Source organism: Myxocyprinus asiaticus, chromosome 31 (genome assembly GCF_019703515.2).
Source record: "Myxocyprinus asiaticus isolate MX2 ecotype Aquarium Trade chromosome 31, UBuf_Myxa_2, whole genome shotgun sequence".
In the NCBI taxonomy this organism is placed as follows: Eukaryota; Metazoa; Chordata; class Actinopteri; order Cypriniformes; family Catostomidae; genus Myxocyprinus; species Myxocyprinus asiaticus.
The window spans coordinates 30,583,799-30,606,851 of record NC_059374.1 but is presented as its reverse complement, the minus strand read 5'-3'; the positions used below and the strand labels follow the sequence as shown (position 1 = coordinate 30,606,851).

General features: G+C 36.3%; 1 protein-coding gene across 2 annotated transcripts; it reads right to left on the bottom strand.

The window, feature by feature from the left end:
- Window positions 1–11,396: 11,396 nt before the first annotated feature.
- zgc:153372 (uncharacterized protein LOC767695 homolog) lies at window positions 11,397–21,481 on the bottom strand. Of its 2 annotated transcripts, XM_051664862.1 has the most exons (11): window positions 21,377–21,481; window positions 21,052–21,102; window positions 17,589–17,719; window positions 17,328–17,478; window positions 16,899–17,035; window positions 16,697–16,766; window positions 16,511–16,592; window positions 15,212–15,343; window positions 14,815–14,957; window positions 14,516–14,638; window positions 11,398–14,368 (listed from the first exon to the last, which is right to left on the bottom strand). In XM_051664862.1, exons 2-11 carry the CDS (start codon window positions 21,079–21,081, stop codon window positions 14,291–14,293), a joined length of 1,077 nt encoding a protein of 358 aa, XP_051520822.1. In that variant the 5' UTR covers window positions 21,082–21,102; window positions 21,377–21,481; the 3' UTR covers window positions 11,398–14,290. The 2 variants fall into 2 exon arrangements, with proteins under 2 accessions (XP_051520821.1, XP_051520822.1); XM_051664861.1 differs by lacking the exon at window positions 21,377–21,481 and having other exon boundaries at window positions 11,397–14,368; window positions 21,052–21,369.
- Window positions 21,482–23,053: the final 1,572 nt, after the last annotated feature.

The following is a 23,053-nucleotide window of genomic DNA, read 5'->3' as shown; positions in this document are numbered from 1 at the left end:
GAGCGAAGAGTCATCTCCTCTGCTGGGTCCATGGTGGCCAGTTTATTTAGTCACGGAGGGGGTGGGGGAGGACAAAGTACCCAAAAGCAAAGATGACAGTTCAATAGGGTTTATTATCAAAGGAATTAAATTAAATGAAAGGCGCTCCCGGCGCCAGTTGCTGATGCAGATCCAACGAGCCGCTATGGGCTAGTGACGAGTGTGTTTGTAGGACAAGTGTGTGCGTTGTGGTAGTCTGGAGCAATCCGAAGAGAGTCTGTTGAAGCTGGTATGGTGCAAAGCAAAGCCCAGACAATTCTCCCGAGACGTGGGCAGATACCGAGGAATCCTCTTGGTGAGCGAGCGCAAACAGGCAGGTAACCACACCTCTACAGACAGGCAACTAACAGATACAAGAGCACGCTCCAACTACACAAGAGAGAACAGTTAAGCATGACATCGAACAATAAACTGGCAAAGAAAGTGGGGAGACACAAGGAATAAGTAGAGAGTTCAATCAGAGTGAAGCAGGTGGAACGAGTGAGTAAATCATTGCCGTGATCAGTGTCTTCCCATGGAAACACTGATCACGCATGCCGTTCCACCTGCGAGACACGAGGGAGAGAAAGAACAAACAAAAGTATGAGCTGGCACAAATGCCGGATCCATGACATTTCAGTTGCAATGTCCATTTTGCTTACAAACTGTATGAAAGAAATTCTCTCTCAGAGCTTGCTGTTAATTATACAGGGGACCTTCTAACTTGGTACATTACAAAATAGTAATTTTACAAATTTTATTTTATCAATAGTTTTTCATAATTTGAACTCCATGTATTCCATCAATAAATATTATGTCCTTGAAGTTGCATATATTATATTCCATACATACTGTATGTTTTATCACAAGTTTATTGCTTACATTTGTACTATTTACAAGTATTTACACTATGTAGTCTGTAGAACAAGAGCTAAAATGGTACTGTCTCTTTAAGACTACCATGTTAACGAGAGAAGACATGCACACTTACTTTACTAAGTCCGTGCTATGTTTCTTTTTTTGTTGTTGTTGTTTTTGATCAACAAACTGTAAAGAACAGAAAGGGTTTTATTCAGTGACTAATGGATTGTGTGCATCTTGTCTTTGGACACATTACACAGAATGAGTCAAACCAAACTTTTACTCTCGACATGCAGTGAAAAGATCTGGGTGCTAAAAGATCGATATCGGGATTGTTCAAATGAAGAATCTATTCCTAATCCTTATTATTTTTATATTAAGCCATACATTTTGTTAAATTCTGCGTTTGCATACCCCCGGTTGGGAATCATTGCTCTACTTTATTTACTATTATTCAAGTGTATGTTTTGGATGTCAAAAAAGAGAAGGATAATTTTCCATGACCAACTGTAGCAGTGAAAGTTACCGTCCCTCGAGGTAGGTTGTGAACTCATGCAGACATTTTCCGTCTAGTTTCACACTCACTCAATGAACAGAAAATCAGTGTTTGACCACAAACAAACTTAATGCTCATATGACTAGGGTACACTTCCTCTGGCCTTTGTCTTCCTCAGACAGTCTTAAGGCAATCACTAGACATGAACTAAGCTTGTCTCCCTCTCTCTCGAAAATAACACTATTTCTAGCAATGCACTTCTACCTCAAGATATGCAGAACTCAAGAGGGTTTTACAGCGCTATCAACAAACTGCTCAAGTTTGTTCCAGACCACACACTTGCTCCAGTGCTGCTTAGCACTTAAATTAGAGTCAACCTTGTCTTTGCTGTGCCCTTTTCAAGAATTATTCTTGAGACTAATCAGACTCCAGGGATCTAGACCACAGTGCTGAGAGCCTAGAATAGGGTCTATTACGTGTCCATTTGGACTCAAGCCAGCACAGCACAAATGACAAGTAGGGATAGTGTTTTACCCATCTATGAGGCCCAGGCCCAGTGGTTTAGTATGACCACACAGAACGTTTTTGAGTGATCTATTTTTCCACCTAAGCTCATGTCTGACAAATCTGGCACTTTTGTAAAAGATTTAAAAGCAGCTAGTTTTCCTCTGCTGTGCACCAACTGGAGAATTTCACAAACCCATTTTTATTCTGCACACATAAAAAGTTTTAAACTTCAAGCACACTATCAGAATTTACAAAGAATTTAAATCTATAGCCTGGAAATGTTTATGTTAGGAGGGTGAAATGCTGAAATATAAATCTTGGAGTGCTCTACCCTCATTGTGACACAATCATACTTTCATGTCATTCTAGAGGCACTGCCTAGTGATAAATTTGGTCCCACCCACCATATGCACATGGAAAATGAACATCATGATGTACAGGATTTTTATATGCTGTTTTGTATGATTATGGTTAATAACATAATGTTGAAAAAATGTGATCCATTCTTTCCTACCATCCATAATTTTGCAATCAGTTGTCCTTTTTCTTTTTTTTTTTGTCAGAGGCCTTTCCATTTGCATGTGTTCTAGTATTGCAATGGGGTAATATTTCATGAGGTGCAGTTCACATCATAGTATTTGCAGTGAGCTACTCCATTGTAAAATGATCACAAACACAGGCAAAAATTTATGCAAAAATACTGTGACAAATTGTCACTTGCCTTCTCAGTCCTTTACTAGTCCCAAGATAAAATATAAACTTTCCACTGTGCTTTTATCTTAGTTATTTGCTTTATAAAAACAAATCTGTAACCTTTTCTGTAGGTTACCAAATTAAAACCCCCCACTAAATTTCTATAGTGAGATAATTTCAATATATTTCTAAAACCATTAACAGAACAGCATCTCAGAACTTTTAAAAAGGATCGACATTGTTGACAAATATTGATGACGTTATTTTTAAAAAATGCATAGCTTTATTGCTTTAGTCTAAAAAGAATCAAGAAACTGCTTTTTAACAATATTCTAATAAAACAGCAGTTCTAGGGTTTGAACGACCCTATTTCAAAGTATTTCAAAGCATTATTATGTACTTTGAGTACTTGTAATAAAACTGTCATGTTCTTTAAATGGTCACATTTTCCTAGAACACAAAGACTATAAAACTAAACAAAGGTAGTTCGTGCAAAACCCATTCATGAGAATCTCAGCAACAAAACTGCTTCTTTGGCAGGCAGGCCCATCATATTGCCAAGGCAATGAAATCGATTGGATGTTTTGTGACAGTAAACAGCCTGTCTGTGTGAGAGAATCAAGTGTGGGTTAATTGCTGCATCTCTATGGAGGTGCTATTTTGCTATAAAGCGCCCCACCACCCCAATTATCTTGCAACCTTGCATTGGAAATGACCCCTGTGATAATGAGCAGTGTGACATAGACTCAGAGGGTGAGATTTAACACTCTCAAATAATTACAAAAAACCCTACTGACATCCTGCCATATAAAAAGTCCCAGGTTACCTCCCATTTCTTTATCTTTATCAACAGCGGATGAAGAAATGACTACATCAATATTATAGAGCCCTTGTAAATCGGATATTTAATTATCTTGTCATCTCGGAATGTCTAGACGGTGGAATAATAAAAGATTATTTGGTGATTAAAGACTGTTATGGTTGTATTTGGAGGCAGTCATGTTTAACCAAGACATTCTGTCTGCAGGGTCCTTGACCATAAAAAAACTCACAACAGGAAAAGGAAACACCCCATCTTTCCACTCTTTGTTCAGTTTGTCTTAAAAACGTGGGATTTCCCTTATTAACCAACACATGGAAATGGAATATATCAAACTACTCAGCAAATCGCATGATCAAATGGGAATAATAAAATCCTTCAAATCAAACACTATTGTTGTTTCTCCTTCATTTCTCCATAATTTTTTGGTCGAGAGATCAAAGGCAAGGGCTTCAGCATTTTTTTGAATAAGCTTTTAGCTTAACAACACAGGACAATTTAGATCTCTCGGCGGCAAAGACAAAGGCTTTCATGGATCTGTTAACTGATATTCTAGTGCCTATTGTTGCCCTTGAACCTGATAAATTTGACAGGGCCCGAGAGAATGGACATTGTGATTGCACAAAGCCCTCCCCCAATAACCGTGGGGCTAATCTCCTTGCCTGATACCGTATTAATAACCTTTGAATTAAAACAGAAAGCGACATTGAACAAGGTCTACGCTGCCTCATGCTGGGAAGTATAACGAGAATCAATACGTGTACTCGCAGTAGACCGACTACACGAAAGGACATTAAAGAAATAAAGAGGCTTCTGTGAAGTGAACAATGTCACAAAAGGCAGATAGTGAAGAACAAAAATATTTGCTTATCAATGGGTCTAAAGGGATCAAAGCAAAATCAGTACATCAAAGCATTTATTAGTGTGAAACCTTTATCTAGATATATTTGTGAACGTATAAAAACAGTTGTTGGGTCTACATCATTATCATGAACTTGAATGTATAGTTAAATGTTGGGAGTTTTATGAATAATTTTGGAATAAATTAAAGAATTCTTATTAATATTTTTCTAGCATCAGCATTCTAGCATTAAAATTTCACAGTAGGAAGCTATGTTTGCATGATGTTGGCCATTGTGATGTAGTACTACAAACAATCCCCAAATTGCCACACTTCAAGTCAAAATGAAACCAGTATTGACCATATTTACTTTCTTAATACATAATCCTTGTTTTATTATGAATATTTCATTTGTGCATGTTATTCTAAAAGGCAAAAAAATAAAAATAATAATTATTGTCTTCGTAATCTTTCAACAAAATATTCTAACTTGCTCCACCTTATATTTTCAATCACTCCCCTCCAAACACATTTCATATAGAGACGACTTTTCACAATATAATCAATACCCAATGGGTAAAATCAAGTCATGTCCTACTCTTTTTTTCTTATTGAATATCCTATTTCACTCGGAAATAGGTAATATTTCGTAAGTAAAAAGGGTTGCGAAAGCTGTTTCATGTTGACTTCAAGACTGAGATTTAAATCGGCCCACAATAGATCTTAAAACAAAAAGGAAAAGCAGGTGAGTGAAAAAGGAAACGGCATAATTTATAGCCAGGAAAGGTGAAATGCCCTGATAATGATAGGGTTCAGTCCAAGTCTGCAAAACCAGCTAAGAAAAACTGATTGTCTCTCCTCAGCCAGTGCCTTGCACGCAGGGGTCATGACCTGGTCATGAATCACTTCAATCAGCTCCTGGCTGGGACAAGAGGGGAGGGGAGCCATGAGAGCGTTTGATCTTGGTTGGCTAGTCAAGCAGCATGGGTAAGATATCCCTCTGCCTTCTTTGCAGGTCAGGCTCTGTGGGAGCAAGTCTGAGGGCAGGTCAAGAGCACAGGTCTATTTTTCCTCTTCACCGAGTCCCCACACCCATTCCGCAACATTGTTGAGCTCCTGTAGGATTTAGTGTTGCTCTGGTCGTGTTGCGCTTGAAGCAGAAGTATCATGCCTATTCAGCCCCCTTGGATTTTTTTTTAGCCTAGTAAATTTTGAATGCTACTTTTAAAAACTGTATTTGTATCTTTCGTTACATCCCACCCCAGTCTAGGGTTGGGGAGGAGTAACAAATAGGTTGGTGTTCCCTTCTCCCATCCCAGCACTCAAAAACTACTTTAAAAACCAAACAATATACTTTTATTTAGTAAAAGAAACAGAAAAAGGAAGTATCAAAAGGCTTCAGGAGGGGGCAAGGCAAAAATAAACAGAAAGGATCTTCTCTGAAGGGGGAAGTAAATTACATACAGTATCAAAGAAAATACAAACAAACAACAGAAAACTTTCCTGTCTTCCTTTATAACTAAAAACAGGAGAAAACACAAAAGGTTAAATAAAAATGGCACCCACCTTCCTACTACTTCCATATATTAATTACAATTTACAACATTTACAAAAACAAATAAGAACTGTAAAAAATTAAGTGAATGAGGTCACCCCTCAATTTACAAGAGTAACAGGTTACTTACAACAATGACTTGCAACAACAACTTTTAACTACAACCTTGATCAGCTACAAAATGCAAAAGCACCAACAGGCATCTGGAACGAGGGAAGGGAAGCTCCTTGCAGTGGAGATCTGCCTGGGCTTTACCCCGCTTCACTCTCCACACCAGCCAATCTTGACAGAGGAGTGATTGGCAATCATTATTGTAGACACCTGGATGTTGAGCAACCTGCATGGAAGAGAGAGAAGGAGAGACAAAGCAGGAACAAAAACAAAGCAAACCTCCACAATTGCAACAAAGCCAAAGCCATACATCCATGATGTATTTAAACAAATGAACAGTGAAAACAAAAAGATAAAAGAATACACTTAAATACGTCCAGGGACGTAACACTTTGATAAGCCATCCTGGTCTCATAGAAACAAGTTTATGTGCAAAATGATTTTTACATGGCTCAATGTAGGTATTGCGGAAGTTTCCTGATGAAATGAACACTAGAGGAGCTAAAGCAACTACTTTTATTCACTTTCAAATCACAAGTACAACAGCAGATTTTCAGTTCATGAACACTTTTCGCCCTGTTACTCACACAATGCTATCTTATGACATTAATATTCACTTTTAATATTCGAATTTGCATTCTTGCATTCTTAAGTCGATACATAACCAACTACATTTACAAACTTATTCGAGCGCAAGGACTGAGGCACGAATCCTGAAGGCCATACAAGTCGACACGTAAGCCAAAAGTGTCATAGATGCACCACAAAATTAGGGTTTTATGTCACAATTGCATTTTATGACATCATCGGTTAAGTATGGGTTTAATGTTCAGGATAGCGAGGGTTTTGTTGATTTAAACTCAATAGACCATGAACCTTAAAAGCCTCATCCATTCGGGAGAATATTTAAATCACTTTTAACGCCACACAATGGACATTTCACTTTGGAACTGCCGCAATATGTGTAAGGAACCACGTAATTACATGCCTTATTACACGTTTGGCTGCATTTTCCCAGTAAAATGTCCATCAGGGGGCGCCAAAAATAAGTGAAATGGTGTCATAATCAGACAAGGATTTTAAGGTGAATATTAGATGGAGGTTTTAATGAGTAAAACGTACCTCCCTAACCTAAAACTTTAACCTAAACCCAGAGGTGGGTAAAGTAGCCTAAAACTGTACTCAAGTAAAAGTACAATTACTTAAAAAAAAAAAAAAGAAAAAAGAAATTCTCAAGTAGAAGTAAAAGTACTAACATAAATAATTAAGAGTAAAAAGTATCCAATTAAAAGAGTACTCAAGTAGTGAGTAACTTGTTACTTTCACAAATGACATAATAGACGATAACTCCCCTATATTCCATTACATAATACGCATTTAACATGTATTACAGAATTATTATTATTATTATTAATGGGAATTCTGTCATCATTCACCATCATGTTGTTCCAAACCCGTATGACTTTCTTCCATGCAACACAATAAGGAGATATTAGACAGAATGTTTGCCCGAGTCACTATTTACTTTCAGTGAATGTTTTTTTTTTTCTCCATATTTTGAAAATGAATGGTGACCGAGACTGTCAGTCCCTAACATTCTGTTTAACATATTTTGTGTTCCACATAAAACAAAGGGTCACACGGGTTTGGAACAACATGAGGGTAGGGAAATGATGACAAAATATTAAATTATGTCTGAGCTATCACTTTAAAGGGATAGTTCACCCAAAAATTACAATTCTCCCATCATTTACTCACCCTCATGCCATCCCAGATATGGATGACTTCCTTTCTTCTGCAGAACACAAATTAAGATTTTTAGAAGAATATTTTAGCTCTGTAGGCCAAAATGTTGATGCTCCAAAAAGCACATAAAGGCAGCATAAAAGTAATCCATAAGACTCCAGTATTTAAATCAAGATCTTCAGAAGTGATATGATAGGTGTGGGTGAGAAACAGATAAATATTTATCATTTTTTTGCAAGACATTCTTCTCCCTGCCTAGCAGGGGGCGATATGCAGAGAATAATTAGAATCACCAAAAACACAAGAAGAAGAATGTGAAAGTGATCTGTTTCTCTGTTTCTCATCCACACATTCTCATATCACATCGCTTCTGAAGATACTGATTTAACCACTGGAGTCTTATGGATTACTTTTATGCTGACTTATGTGATTTTGTTTTGCTCTAAAATGTTGCCACTCATTCACTCATTATATGGACCTACAGAGCTGAGAAATTCTTCTAAAAATCTTCATTTGAGTTCAGCAGATGAAAGAAAGTCATACACATTAATTTTTGGGTGAACTATCCCTTTAAGGGCTCTTGTCAGACCTGGATGAATTTGTCAATAAGAAGAGAGGTTTGGAAACATTTCTAGTAATTATTACGGTGAAAACGTGAAAATGTCCTACAAGAACATTATATGTAATGCTGAAATATAAACCAAAGCAAGATCATGCTTTATTAATGCCTACTTTCCCTATTTCATAGCTTTTAAAGTCCTGTGTGGATTATTATTTCAGTGTAGTTACAGTTTTCAGTGTCGAAAGTTTAGATCATTAGTTCTGCACAGCAGTACCGCCACTCTCTAAATGCAGAGTACGCAGCCTAGTGCGTAGGGCAACAACTCCGGTCGTGGAACACTCATTGTGTCTGAAACCACCCCCTGTCCACTATAAAGTGCACTATTTCGAGTGTCTGCCATTTTGTAGAAGTGTCTGAATTCTGAGTGAGCCACACGTTCCCTACTTTTATTCTCTCATTCTTACCAACAATGCATTCTAATTTCGAGTGTACATTTGATGTACACTCAACAATGGTTAATTGCCCACAATCCACCACGGGGAAGGCGTACGAGCTGGGAGTTTACTGCTTCCTTCACTCCTGCAATGTTTTATTTCATGCTGAATGTATTAAATTACTTTTTGACAAATCATTACTTGATTAAAATAACATAACATATAGAGAGGCAAAACATACAGATACATTTTAAAATGTACTCTTTATTTGATAAATGTGTTTACTCTTTATATTAACACACAGTATTTATTAAAAATGACAAACAGAATGAAGATTTATTGTATTAATATATTAATAAGAATAACAAGGCTCAAGCATTGTAAAAGTTCATATGTGATATTTCTGTGACAGCCACAGAGCTCCGACACTCTATGTATACGTCAGTGTCCAAATTCACTCACTCATTTTGTTTACTCACTGCTGAGATATAGTGCACTCACTGCCATTCACTATATAGGAAACAGTGAATGAGTGAACGCACATCTCTCACACGTGCGCCCCTCGCTGTGCACTCGCAGAAATGCTGTCTGTTCGCGCTCCAGTTGTCAATCACGTGAACAGCAGAGCAAAAGGCATTTACACTTAACTTGGATGTTTACATGGATTTATACAGTTAATCCAGCCAAAGAAGCTGCAATAGTTTCCAGTAAATGCGTTAATACTGCTCATAAAATGAGGGACAAAGCACACTGATATATTGCTGCACTGATTTAAAAACGTACACTTAAAAACTGATGTCATAAGAGCCCAGTTACAGAATCACCCTGAAAATGACCATAACTTTACACAGAAAAGCCTGTGTTAGCATTAGAGCCAAAACTTACCTCGACATGCTGCCTTAAATTGAAGCTGTGATTTTTATCTTGAAATATCAGCTTGTCTTGGTGTTAAATGAAGGCACTGCATGATGAAACTATTGTTTTTTCACTGTGCGGAGCGAAAAAAGTGTTTCACTTTTAAGAGTTTGATGCTGCAGCATTGATGACTTGATTGACAGTCTCTGACAGTGCGCACAGCTGTGTGAACTTCCGCTCTCGTAAAAGTCCCATTCAATAATCTCTCAATAAATTACACATCAACTAAAATTAAACCCAGTAATGTAATGGCATTGTGAATAAAAGTGAATAAAACGCACAGTTGTTGTAGCGCCTCTAGTGTTAATTTCACCAGGAAACTGCAGTAAAACGTAGAACGTGGCACGTAAAAGTCAGTTTGCAAAAATGTAGTAATAGTAATGTTCATTCTATGAGACTACTGTAGGTTGAACTTTAAACTGTCAAAGCAGATTTTCATTTGGAAATCCTGGTCAGTTTATCACTGGCATTAATCTGTGTCCAGGAAGTTGGTTATAAATGTGAGACTCACCTTTGACGACACGTCAAGGCACGGTGCCTATTATCAATTCGCTTGTACAACACAAAGCTTACGTCATTGTAATCCAATACACGAACAAGCTCAGAAAATGTGCGCCATGCTGGAATCAGTGTGTGGTATTTAACACTGAATCTTACTCTTCCATTCACAGTGTCTCTTGACAGTAGAGGCTTTTTAGCTCTGGATATTGTCAAGCATTAAGTGGCTGAGAGTAATGGGATACATTCTGGGCATACGGTAGAAGCCCAGCACTTTGGGAGAGGTGAAATGAGGACAATAAGCGCCGTTCCTCAGTGCTGTGTTTACATTTACACCACACCTGCTTCCTCTGCACAACTTTAAATATCACAGCACTCCCTCTTAGAGCCCAGAGTAGAATTCTGGGAGCTTTTTAATGCCAGTTTCAGATAGAGGGGAAGTCCAATATAAGCACATTCGAGAGATACATGACTGAGACTTAATCTATACCTTGAATCCAAATGAAATAAACCTGTGCAGTTACATTTGTCATGTGCACTGTTCTAAATACTGCAGTCTGATTTATAACGCACGTTTGATGGATCAAACCTATCCAGAGGAATTTGTATCATACAATTTTTCATCTATTTTGTTTTTGCATAAATTCTGTCATCATTGTACTGTATGACTTTTTCTTTCCTCTGTGAAACACAAAAAGAAATGTTAGGTGGGATGTAAGCCTCAGTCAACATTCACTTTAATTTCATAAAATATAGATGTAATGACAGTGAATGGTGACTAGGCTAACATTTACCAAACATCTGCTTTTGTGTTCCATGAAAAAGAGTTTTGAAACAACATGAGGATGAGTAAATGACAGAAATGTCATTTTTGGGTGAACTACACTTTTAAGTAAATTACTATAAATGAAATTAAGAAAATGTGCATTGATCTCCTGGGCGGTATTTCTGTGCGGTTAATTTGCTTTTTCAAATCACTGAACTTGGGTAATTATTACTGCTTTATGTAGTTTTCATTGTCTACTCATATTGGTTCTGCACCGCAAAAACCATAAAATGCACTTAAATAACTAAGCTAGAGTGGAGGAAAACACATTTTGAGGAATGTGCTGCCACCTAGAGTCAAACACATTAAATATCAATGATTTCTTTTTGCATGTTAAACCAAGTGACACATTGAAAGTATTTGATTAAATAAAATGAAGCACTTTTTGATATATATAATATTGATTAAGAGTACTGTGATCCCACATCTTTTTCATGAAAAATGACTCAAGTCTTTAAGATGGTGTAAAGCACTGTTATTATTAGCAGTCTGTAATGTGCAAAGGGGCACAGTAATAATAGAATGAAGAAACTGCTGTTACTGGCAAATACTTTCTCAACAAAATTACTGGGAATGACATCAAGAAACTCGTCAGTGGTCATCATCAAACAGCTTGCTATTAAAGGGCATCACATGGCTTTTAGGAATAAGAGAAATCAAAAAGTGAAGTTAATTCCTTTCCCCACATAGAAATAGTCTCGATGTCATCTCACATCTAAATGTATATATGACTGTCAACTGTAAAAAGACCTGTGGTTTAGAGTGGAGTGGTTTGGGAAAACAATTGTTTAAATAATTGTTCAGACTGGTAAAAAATTGTCAATGCAGGACATTTATTTTAAATCATATTTATTTTAATTAAACCATTACAAAATATGAAATTGTGCTATTACATTGTAAATTAAAATTTTACATGTTTAATAAACATTTAACATCCCTGAACATTTAAATTGTAATAATGATGCATTTTAATTGCATTTATAAACAGTATTTTTAGTTAAGCCATAGAATGGAAGAAAAATGGTGAATAACTACATAATTAATGTAACAAAATGTTGGGAATTAAATAAAGAGGCATGGAGCTAAGTTAATGATTATCTATGATGCATTTATGATTATTTCGAATTTGAGCTGCTGAGAGACTAATTTAACACAGTGATGATAAACTGTGTGACTGTGCCATTTAAATCTCAATATGCAGTACCGTACAGTATATTAAAATTTTAAAGGAATATTTCGGGTTCATTACAAGTTTAGCTCAATCGACAGCATTTGTAGCACAATGTTGATTAACACAAAAAAATTATTTTCTGTAAAAAATAAAAAACTCGTCCGTCCTTTTCTTTAAACAAAAGCATAAATAAAAGTTGCAGTGTGGCACTTACAATGGAAGTGAATGAGGCCAATTTAGGGGGGCTTAAAGGCAGAAATGTGAAGCTTATTATTTTATAAAAGCACTTACATTAATTCTTCTATTAAAACTTGTGTATTATTTGAGCTGTAAAGTTGTTTAAATTGTCATTTTTACAGTCATTTTAGGGTTTTAAGTTTTGTTGACATCACATTGTCATAGCAACAAAGTTGTTAAATTGCTCTAACTTTACACAGAATAGGTTAGTATGCAATTTTATCAAATTAAAATTATGTTAACACACATATTGTTTATGTCTTGTGGCTATACTTTTAAAATAGTGAGCTTTTTAACATTTACAGATTGAGCCCATTCACTTCCATTGTAAGTGCCTCACTTTAATCTAGATTTTTTATTTATTTATTATTATTTTTTTATTTATCCCTTTTTCTCTCAATTTGGAATGCCCAATTCTCAATACTTAGTAGGTCCTCGTGGTGGCGCGGTTACTCACCTCAATCCGGGTGGCGGAGGACAAGTCTCTGTTGCCTCCGCTTCTGAGACAGTCAATCCGCGCATCTTATCACTCACAGCATATGGAGGCTCATGCTACTCTCCTCGATCCATCCACAACTTATCACACACCCCATTGTGAGCGAGAACCACTAATTGCGACCACGAGGAGGTTACCCCATGTGACTCTACCCTCCCTAGCAACCGGGCCAATTTGGTTGCTTAGGATTCGAACTCGTGACTCCAGGGGTGGTAGTCAGCGTCTGCCCATGCGCTTGTGTCTTGTGATGAATGCAGTGCTCCTGCACGAGACTCTGCACTGATATTAATGTAAACACAGCTGTTAATGAATTACCAGTGTAAACAGACAGGATTAAATCTGTGCTGTCTTGACGAGATATTAAAGCAAACACAGCCGTTAATTTATTAGCAAACAGGACACATTTTTCAAAATGTTAGATTTGTGCGATGTCTAAATGTATATAAGCTGCATGATGTCTGTTATAGGCATTCAGGCATTCTTACCGCATCAGATCAGTATTAATGTAGATCTAATAATCACACAGTTACTCTGTTTTCTGTTTAATTACTGGCCCTTGAATAATTCCTTTACAAGCTTGAAGCAAGTTTTCAAGAGAAACACTGAAAGCCTCATTGTTTTAATTTAAATTGTTAATTTATTTATTTATTTATTTTAATAACAGTGTTTTATTGCATATTTGCTTACAAGTGCAATATCAAGTTAACACAGAACTGTTAATGAAGCTTTTTTCTGCTCGATTTGCTTTTTACTTAGCATGTGAGAAACAGGTTAAATTGTTTTTTTTTATTTATTATGCAGTTTTTAACAGGATGTTTTTTTTTTATAATCAAAATGTGCTGTTTGGTTTATAATATATTTGTTGTGCCCCCTTGTGGACTTAGGACATTTAAAATTTATATATTTGATTAACAACTTTATTGTATTTTTTGCATAGATTGAAGCAGAGAACATATTGTCAGAACCTCTAGTAAATTAAATGTTACTTTGTATAATACCCTTATGTCCAGGTTTTGTATATCACTGAAATAAGCCTTTTTCTTCAGAATTGTGATCTTTGTTCTAAGCAACAAAAAAAAAAAAATTTGATTCTCAGTTTATCCAGAATCGTGCAGTTCTAATCGCTTCTGAAGACAGATTTAGCCACTGGAGTCATATGGATTACTTTTATTGTGCCATTATGTGTTTTTTGAAGCTTCAAATGTCTGGTCACCATTTATTTGCATTGTAAGGACAAACAGAGCTAAAATATTCTTCTAAAAATCTTCGTTTGTGTTCTGCAGAAGAGTCTGGAAAGGCATGAGGGTGAGTCAATCATGAGAGAATTTTTATTTTGGGGTGAACTATCCCTTTAAAGCTGCTGTTTAATTAAATTACTTATAAAATCTGAAGAAACCGTATGGAAGAAGATCTTTTTGTTACAGACACTCAATATTCTCACTGCCCAAGTTCTTCTCAATTGATCTGGCCATCACATGATTCACTGGACCTTCCACAATTACCTCAGTGTCCTGTTTTCGAGCACTGTTTCACAGAGGAGCCCAGTCTATCCGCAAGAAGGAACGGGCTAAGGTGGCAGAACTGGGAAAAAGTGAAAACTATAAGTAAGAGCAATTCCTTATTAAGTCTTTTTCTATGTAGTTGTAAAGACAATCACAACTTGTAAAGCAATCTGTATATAACAAAAATGACAAAAGATTGACTCTATGTACAACATTGTGGATTTACCTGCGGAGAGCTGCTCTGATTTGGGTCTGGAGCATCTAATATTGTGACACTGAAATCAGCAGAGAAACGGGTGTTCTGAAGAATGGCGGCCATGTCTGCATCCACCTCCACTGGAACATTTGTCTGCACATCACACAATCAGCAGAAATGACTACGGAGAATTGTCATAACTATTTTAAAGCAAGCAGAAAGTGATTCACCAAAACTCACAAAAAAAGTTACAAAATGGCAACTATCAAATATATTAAGAATTTTTATGAACAAGCAGATATTTTAAGTTTGGAGCTAACGTAATGTACCTTGAAGGAATGAGAGGCATCAAACTCAAAACAGTCAGCGCAGTCAGGCACTGTGCCTTTATATGTGACCATTGCTTTGGTCTTGATGAAGTGTTGAGGCAGTTTAAAAATTCGATAGGTTCCAGAGGCATATTTAACATCACCTATAGCGAAACATCGTTGGTCAAAGCACAGCTATGTTACATCTGCCTCATCAAATATAGTATATATACAGTATATGGAACACAAAGAAATGTAGTTCAGCTCAAATACATAATACTTTTACCATACACAAAATTAGAGAGAAATGAGATTGCAAATGACCAAGCTACAACAACAAAGCAAACATCTATACAGTGGTTATATGTTTTTTCCATTGGATGGTTTCAATCCTTCAAAAGAGAAATAAATAGGTTACCTGTCTTTCTTTGAAGTTCTGGGTTGTGAACCACAATGTGACTGCCTGCAACCAGATGGGGAGTGCTGAAGCCTTTGTCCTTCATCAGAGAGATGAGGTCTTGCCAGTAGAGGGCGCCAGCCATTCCCTCACCTGATATGAACATGTATTCGATTGGTACCACTTCTTATATCATCCTTAGTTAAGCCCAAACCTAATGCATGCTTGCATGGATGTGACATTTCATATGTATTCATAATTTAGAAATTTCAAAGACAACATTGACCAGTAATACAATCAGGGTTGGGAAGTAACGGAATACACGTAACAGGATTACATATTTAAAATACAAACTATTAGTAACTGTATTCCACTACAGTTATCAGAATACAGTTACATTCAAAAAATATTTTGATTACTGAAGAGATTACTTTGCATTTGATTCTAATTCTTTTCATTTAATATTTAGTCTATTCAGTTGGAAATTATTAATCCATATAAATGATGCCATCCAAAGAGTGTCTGAACAGCAGTGAAACACTTTCTTAAGATGTGTAACATTCATAAGAGCAGACAGCAAAGTAAGTTTGAAGTAAGTTTGGAGCAACAGAAATAGAAATAAACCTTATATTCTGTAAATTGTGTAAATTGTCACATGAACATTTAGCTTTATGCTAAGCTAAAATGCTATTTCTAGCCATTTTTCATGCACCTGTTACCAGGCACGATCATATTTTTTAATCAAGAAAATTCACGTTAGATCATAATTTATTTTCTCTAGTTAAACCTTTGATATTAGTGCAAAAATCATATGATTTTTAATTGTGTTTCTGTAAAAATATCTAAAAATCCTTAAAACGATCAATTTGCTTTATCTTGTTTTAGAAGCAACACTGCATAAGATATTTAGGTTTTTCAGAGAATGTATTTTTAGTATGTGTATTTTGTCTTAATGCACTGGAAGATTTTTTATATTCAAAACAAGTAAAAAATCTATAAGTGCTGAAGAAGTAATCTAAAGTATTTAGATTACATTACTGACCTTGAGTAATCTAATGGAATACATTACAAATTACATTTTACAGCATGTATTCTGTAATCTGTAGTGGAATACATTTCAAAAGTAACCCTCCCAACCCTGTATGCAATGCATTATTTTGATGAAATTTTGTTGCCATTTTTTCAGAAAAGCAGGCTTATCAACACCATAAAGGAATGCAGTGTGGTTCTAAAGTTTTAAAATGTAACAAATGAAGGAATGTTAGAATAAAAAAAATTATGTCTGGATCTTTGTATATAAAGAAATATATCAATGTTTACCCCACAGAACTGGATCTTCCTTGAAAGAGTCTGGAACTACTTTGTTTGCATACATGTCACTATAGTACAACTCCCCACCCTCCTATGAGATATGCAAAATGCAAGACTTCGCAAAGGTTTTCGATGTGTAAATAATACAATTATGGGAGAAAAATGATCAGTTGCTATGTTGCAGAAATATCTTACCTTTAGAACTCTGTAAGCTTCGCTTATCACAGTTCTCTTATCTGGGCACAGACATATTACACAATTTGACCTAGAAAATAAAATATTGGCCTTTTTACTCCAACAAAGGTTTTTGCACAGACAGATTAGTGGTCTACAAATCTAGTATCTATTATGGGAAACATATAAAATGACCTCAGAAGAGAACATCTGAATAACATACACAACTACATCCAATGAGTTGTCCTGTATTCCTGCATCACTGAGCTGCTCCATGTATCCTTTCACAAACACGGTGTTTGGTTTTGAGTATCCAAACTTCTCCTGATGGTACTGGACATATTTTTGTGAGGCAACTATCTAATTATGGAGCACATAAGGAGGTTATTGACATGTGATGTAGTTTAAATTTACAAAGGTTTGTTGCACTTTTAAGTTGATTTAACTGATTATAATTAGGTGTTGCCACATTTGTAATGTTTTAATGTAAAATACTGTATGACATCTTCTTACTAGCATATATTTTACTTTTAATCTACTAGTTAGACAAATATGATTGCACAACTTTGTTCTGGCTAATATGCTCTGGCATGCAAAAACTGAAATGTTTACTCTCAAGCTTGGTTAAAATGTTGGAACTACGATGAAGTACCATCTCGTCTGTCATATCCAATCCAATGACATGACCCCTCTCCCCCACCAGTTTGCTGAGGACATAGCAGTCTCTGCCTGATCCACTGCCCAGATCAAGAACATTACATCCTTCCAACTTCTCCGGTACCACCAGACCACAACCAAAATACCTGCAGAATAGGTTGTATACACTTAATTTAATGTATCCCTTCAAAAAAATGTGTTAATGAAACGAATAAGACTAAACTGATGTCTGTGACACAATCTTCATGACATTTACCTTTTACAAACATCTGGGTGGACTTGTTTTAGGGCTTCACATGCGCTCTTAGGTAGCGGTCTAGAGGGCATGACACATGCAGCATTGGTCTGCAGGTCATCTGACGTTTCCAGACGAGAGCCATAATAATTCTACAAGAAATTACAAGACTGAACTGAACTGCAAAGCAATTTTGTGATGGACAAACAAAGAAACGGGCAGCGCAACGACCACAACAGAAATCATGTGTCTCAAGACACATTTCTAAAACTTTTTACAAAAAAGTTATTTTTAACATGACACGGCGTCAAGAAAATGAGATGCGGTGCAATGGTCAAAGACGTTCATCTAGCACTTATTTACATAGAAAAGCACCGTAAAACAGGTAACGTTGCTTGATTAAAATGGGAGCACTCTTGTTTGTCACGTTGCTGCCCCTGTTATGTTAGGGTCATTTTTGACCCTTTTAAGGTTAAAAACAGTGAAAAACTCAACTTAATCTTAAATGCTTTTAGGTTATCCGCAACACTGACAAAATAAATATGTAAAAAAAAAAAAAAAAAGGTTTTAGGTTTTTATAATATTTGTTCATATTTATGGAATGTCAAAGTTTTTGCCTACACCTATTATGTTCAGGTCAAATCTAACTCGGGGGGTAAATACTGCTGGTTTTCAATGCAGCTGTGAAGCTCTCTCTCTCTCTCTCTCTCTCTCTCTCTCTCTCTCTCTCTCTCTCTCTCTCTCTCTCTCTCCCTCCCTCCCTCCCTCCCTCTCTCTCTCTCTCTCTCTCCCAATTTCAATTTCAATTTTAAGTACTTTATTAGCATGATTGTGTTTACATACAATATTGCCAAAGCATTAATACACAAAACAGATAATAAGACAAATAATAATAATAATAAAACAGTAACAAATAACAATAAAAATAGAATTAAAATAAGATGCCACATAATGAATAAAAAAAATAATAAAATTATAATAGAAATATACACTATACAATATAAAATAAAATAAGCATTTAAAAAGACATTATAAACATTAAAAAAAAAAAAATACTGTAACTGAAGTACATTAAGGCAGTAATTGGTTTCTGAGGGTGTGCAGCTCAAAAATTTTACTACAACTGATGCATGATTGTCCTCCCCCAGTAACACCTGCATTTGATCTGTTTCTGCTGAACTGGAAAACTGTGGCATGAGGTTTGAGAGTTTGTCAAAGTGTTTCTCTCTCACCTTCCTCACAGTGAAGGAGAAAGTGTGTCTCTGTCTCGACTTCACCAGTGTCACTGTGAGCACAGACTTGTTCTTCCTTTGGAAGTCATGTTTGTCTGTCTGCCTTTTTCTATGGCCACACTGTGATCACTGAGCCTGTATTTGGAGAGGATCTGTCTCTGTTTTGGATCTCTTACAGTGTAGATATATTCTGCCAGATTATACTTTCTGTTTAGGGTCCGATAACATTCCAATTTGCTTTGGTTTTTACTTTCATTTTCCAAATGGTGCAAATATGGATTTTTGCTTTCCTTTATGATTTGGTTTATTCTGATTTGGTTTTGTTCAGCAGTGCTGGTCTGAAACTGGTGTTTGTTAGTTGTTAGTGGGTTTGTGAGTTTGAGCTGACAAAGGGGACTGGTTTTAAGCTTCAACTCTTGGGTTTTAAGGGCTTCATGTCGCAGTGTGTTAGGAGAACTTGAATATAGGTGTGTCCAAAATTTGAGGGATTGTTTTTCAATATGTATAATTAGGGGGTATCTGCCTAGTTCGGCCCGGCATGCATTAGTAGGTGTTCTTCACTGAACTTTTAGAATGTTTCTACAGAAATCTGCATGAAGGGATTCTATGGGGTGTTTGTCCCATCTAGGGTAATCTGCCAGACAGAGTGGACCCCAAACCTCACATCCGTACAGAGCAATAGGCATAATAATACTATCAAAGATTTTACACCAAATTGTTACAGGAATGTCTATTTGGGTAAATTTGCCCTTAAAAGTCATTCTAAGTCCCTCAAAACACAGCGGGAAAATTTGAAAATCTCACATTCCATCCAATATGGCTGACTTCCTGTTGGGCGGAGTCAAATACAACCAAGTGAACTTTGTCTAACATGATGAGAGCAGTAACCATACCAAATCTTGTGCACATCTGAGCAACTTCATCCCAACCATTGCCTGCGTTTGGAGGCGCTGTAGAACTCCTCGACCACTCCCAAGCCTAAACACTACATAACTTTTTGATTTTACACAGGTCTTAAGTGTGTGCCAAGTTTCTTGAGTTTTCAAGCATGATGAATGCCTAAAAAATGGGTGAATGCGCTAATAATAATAATAATAATAATTGTGAAAAAACATTCCAAAAACAATAGGGCTTTAGCACCTCCGGTGCAGACCTCAAAGACACTTTAGGCAAGTGTCCTTGCCTAAATTTGCCTCTCCCTCCCTCCCTCCCTCTCTCTCTCCCTCTCTCTCTCTCTCTCTCAAAGAGATAACAGACATTATTGTTACTTTCACTTTATCAAAATCAGCAAAGATTTCACCAAAAAAAGACATATGAAGGCGATCATTTTAGGTGACCATTTCTCAAGGTCTTTTACGTCCAGGAGTACAGAAACTTTCACTGGGAGTAGACATCTAATACATCTAATACATTGCACACCACAGGGTTTCAGCAAAATATTTATCATGTTGATGTAGAGTTTTTAGAAAATCGTTTATGAAATATGATCCGCACAGCTTTATAGGGTTAGTATTTGCAGATATTATACACAGACCTGCACATACTGCCAAAACGGTGTGTAGTGAGCACGCACGCACACACATGTTAGTGCATCTATCCTTATGAGGACTCTCCATAGACATAATGATTTTTATACTGTATGAACTATAGATTCTATCCCCTAACCTAACCCTACCCCTAAACCTAACCCTCAAAAAAAGCTTTCTGCATTTTTAAATTTGTACATTTTTTAAGCGATTTGAAATATGGGGACACTATAAATGTCCTCATAAACCACATTTATAGCATAATACCCTTGTGATTACCAGTTTGTAACCTAAAAAATGTTTTCCTCCTAAACCACCCAAACCCGCCCACATACACACACACACGTAGATGTTCAACTGCACAATGTTGATTTGACAATGCTGACAATGTATTTGCTGTACAATAATATATGTTTTGCGATATTTCTATGGATGTAATGTTGCATGATATAAACCATGATTGTTTTTACTTCAGACTCTAATATGAGTATCCGATTATTTTAAGTACTGTAAATCCTTACTGTATATCTATTGTACATATGTAGTTCCACAAATCACAAATAGGTCATTCCAGTTCAAATGCTACCATAGAAGCCTTTATTAAGTGTGAAAACATGTAGGTAAGCCTTTGCCAATTTTCACATTTCACATTTTCAACTCAATACGGGTCAATTTTAATTTTTTTTAAACATAACAGAAGGGTTAAAGAGTGTTGTAACTACTTACTTTAACGTTCTCATGTACCGCTGAAGACATGTTTGACGCGTGTGGTTTACCCTGTTGAACAGCCAAAGTCCGAAGAAACTTGGTCACGTACTTCATAAATGCAGACTAGACTACAAGCAGTTTTTGTTCTTGCTTTATAAGCCCATGTGAGCTTGAGTTTGGGAAATAAATGATCTAATTTCAAATGAATTATGGTTTATTGGACAGTGTAATTACGATATGGTTTTTCAATGTATAAAAGGGTTAAAATCGAGTTAAAAAAACACTACACCTTATACAGTACTTTTACATAAAATAGTCGTCATCAATTATGTAGACTACTCACTGAACTGGCAAGGTTGGGTATAAAGTGATTTAGTTTTGTTTTTGTCGAGTTTATTCCAAAATGGCAACTGCTTCAAACGGGTCCTGCAGAAATGATCGAAGCAATGTTTTACCATGATTAACCACCAGAGGACGCACCGCGCACATATTTTCAGTAAACCTTTTTGCACTGGCCATAGAAAGTCTTACAAGTCTTATGGCACAGACCGAGTTATGGTGATCACGTGGTGTGATTTTAAGTTATGTTTCAACTACTTCATGCTCAGTTCTTCGGCTGTTTAAGTCTACAAACATTTTAGAATTAGTGTCGAAATTATAAACATTGCAATCTGTTAGTGTTGTTCACCTAGAGTTGGGAAGACTGAACCAGGGTGCACTGTGCCCTAGTTAATTTAATATTTACACTAATAATAATTTTATATGACATTTGTTTATTTTTCATTAAAAAGTTATTTTCTAACATTTGCTTTCAGGGATACCTTCAAAACTGCAGTAAAATAGTTGTATTTAGATCATTATAGCAATAATATTTAGAATAGTGGTTGATCAAAATAGGTTTTTCAGTGACTGATTCTTAAACTTTTACATTTGGACCTCCACAGGGCCGTAGCAAGTGGGGTGAAAGGTGGTAACGATTTTAGGGGCCCAAAGGTACAGGGGGGCTCAAAACAACATACAGTCAGGGGGCCCAGAATTCCTTGCTACGGCCCTTGTCCTCCACCACCCTGAATATTTGGCTACATTCTTGCATGCTGTGTCTATCAGCTGCTCCCTTAAAATATCATCTAGGCAAATTCTGTAATATTTCACCTTTAGAGTCAGACTGTGAACTTCTAACAGAGCAAGTCAGCAATGATAATGTTAAATTTAGTGTCTAGGGAAATGAAAACATCTCTCTGAATCACTTTCCAGAAATTCTGTGTAAAGTATTGAGTTTAGCAACATAGGGTTGGTAGTATGCGTATGTCTTTGCACAGTTAAGAGACAGTAGTGTGAAGAAGAGGACTGATATGCTGGGATGAATACAGACATTGTTACTCTCCCGTGTGTGCATGGAACTGGAAAACTCTTCCCACAGTGTCCTGCTTGACATTAAGCAGAATCAGTCAGCTGTGACCTCACTCTGCCCTCAGTGTCCTGAGTCTTTTACCAAACAACAGCCTGTACTCTGATTAAAGGGTGGTCCAAGTATGTCTGGTTTCACCCACTTGTAAGCAAATATCTGTGGGACGAGTCTAAAAGGCCTTTATTGTCCAAGTCGAGACATTCTCTGTCAGAAAGATGGGTCTCCATTTAATTTCAAGGTGTTGATTTAAAAGTTCTATTAGATACAGGTTTTCATAGTATTTGAAATTAAATAAATGTTATTACTCTATAACTGGTATGTAAAAAATACACAAGTAAAGGAAAATACAATATATAGTGAACAGTGGGGTCCAAAAGTCTGTGACCACTATTGAAAATGCTTCTGTTTGGCATTTTTTGCAATCTAATAGAATTTTTACTGAAAAATGTCCCCCGTTTGCTGTAATGATAGCATGCACTCGAGTTGGCATTGACTCCACAAAGTGCAAAATCTGATTGTCCATGTTATCCCAGCATGATTTGAGAACGTTCCAAGGAGCATCTTATGTGCTTCAAATGGAAGCAAAGAAAATCTTACCTTTTGTAGGAGTTA

Coding starts and splice junctions, on each gene's coding strand:
- zgc:153372 (XM_051664861.1), bottom strand. CDS start 21,147: ATGAAGTACGTGACCAAGTTTCTTCGGACTTTGGCTGTTCAACAGGGT. Junction 17,036..17,327: donor TGGATATGACAGACGAGATG/GTACTTCATCGT, acceptor CTCCATAATTAG/ATAGTTGCCTCACAAAAATA. Junction 14,369..14,515: donor ATCAGAGCAGCTCTCCGCAG/GTAAATCCACAA, acceptor ACTTTTTCCCAG/TTCTGCCACCTTAGCCCGTT.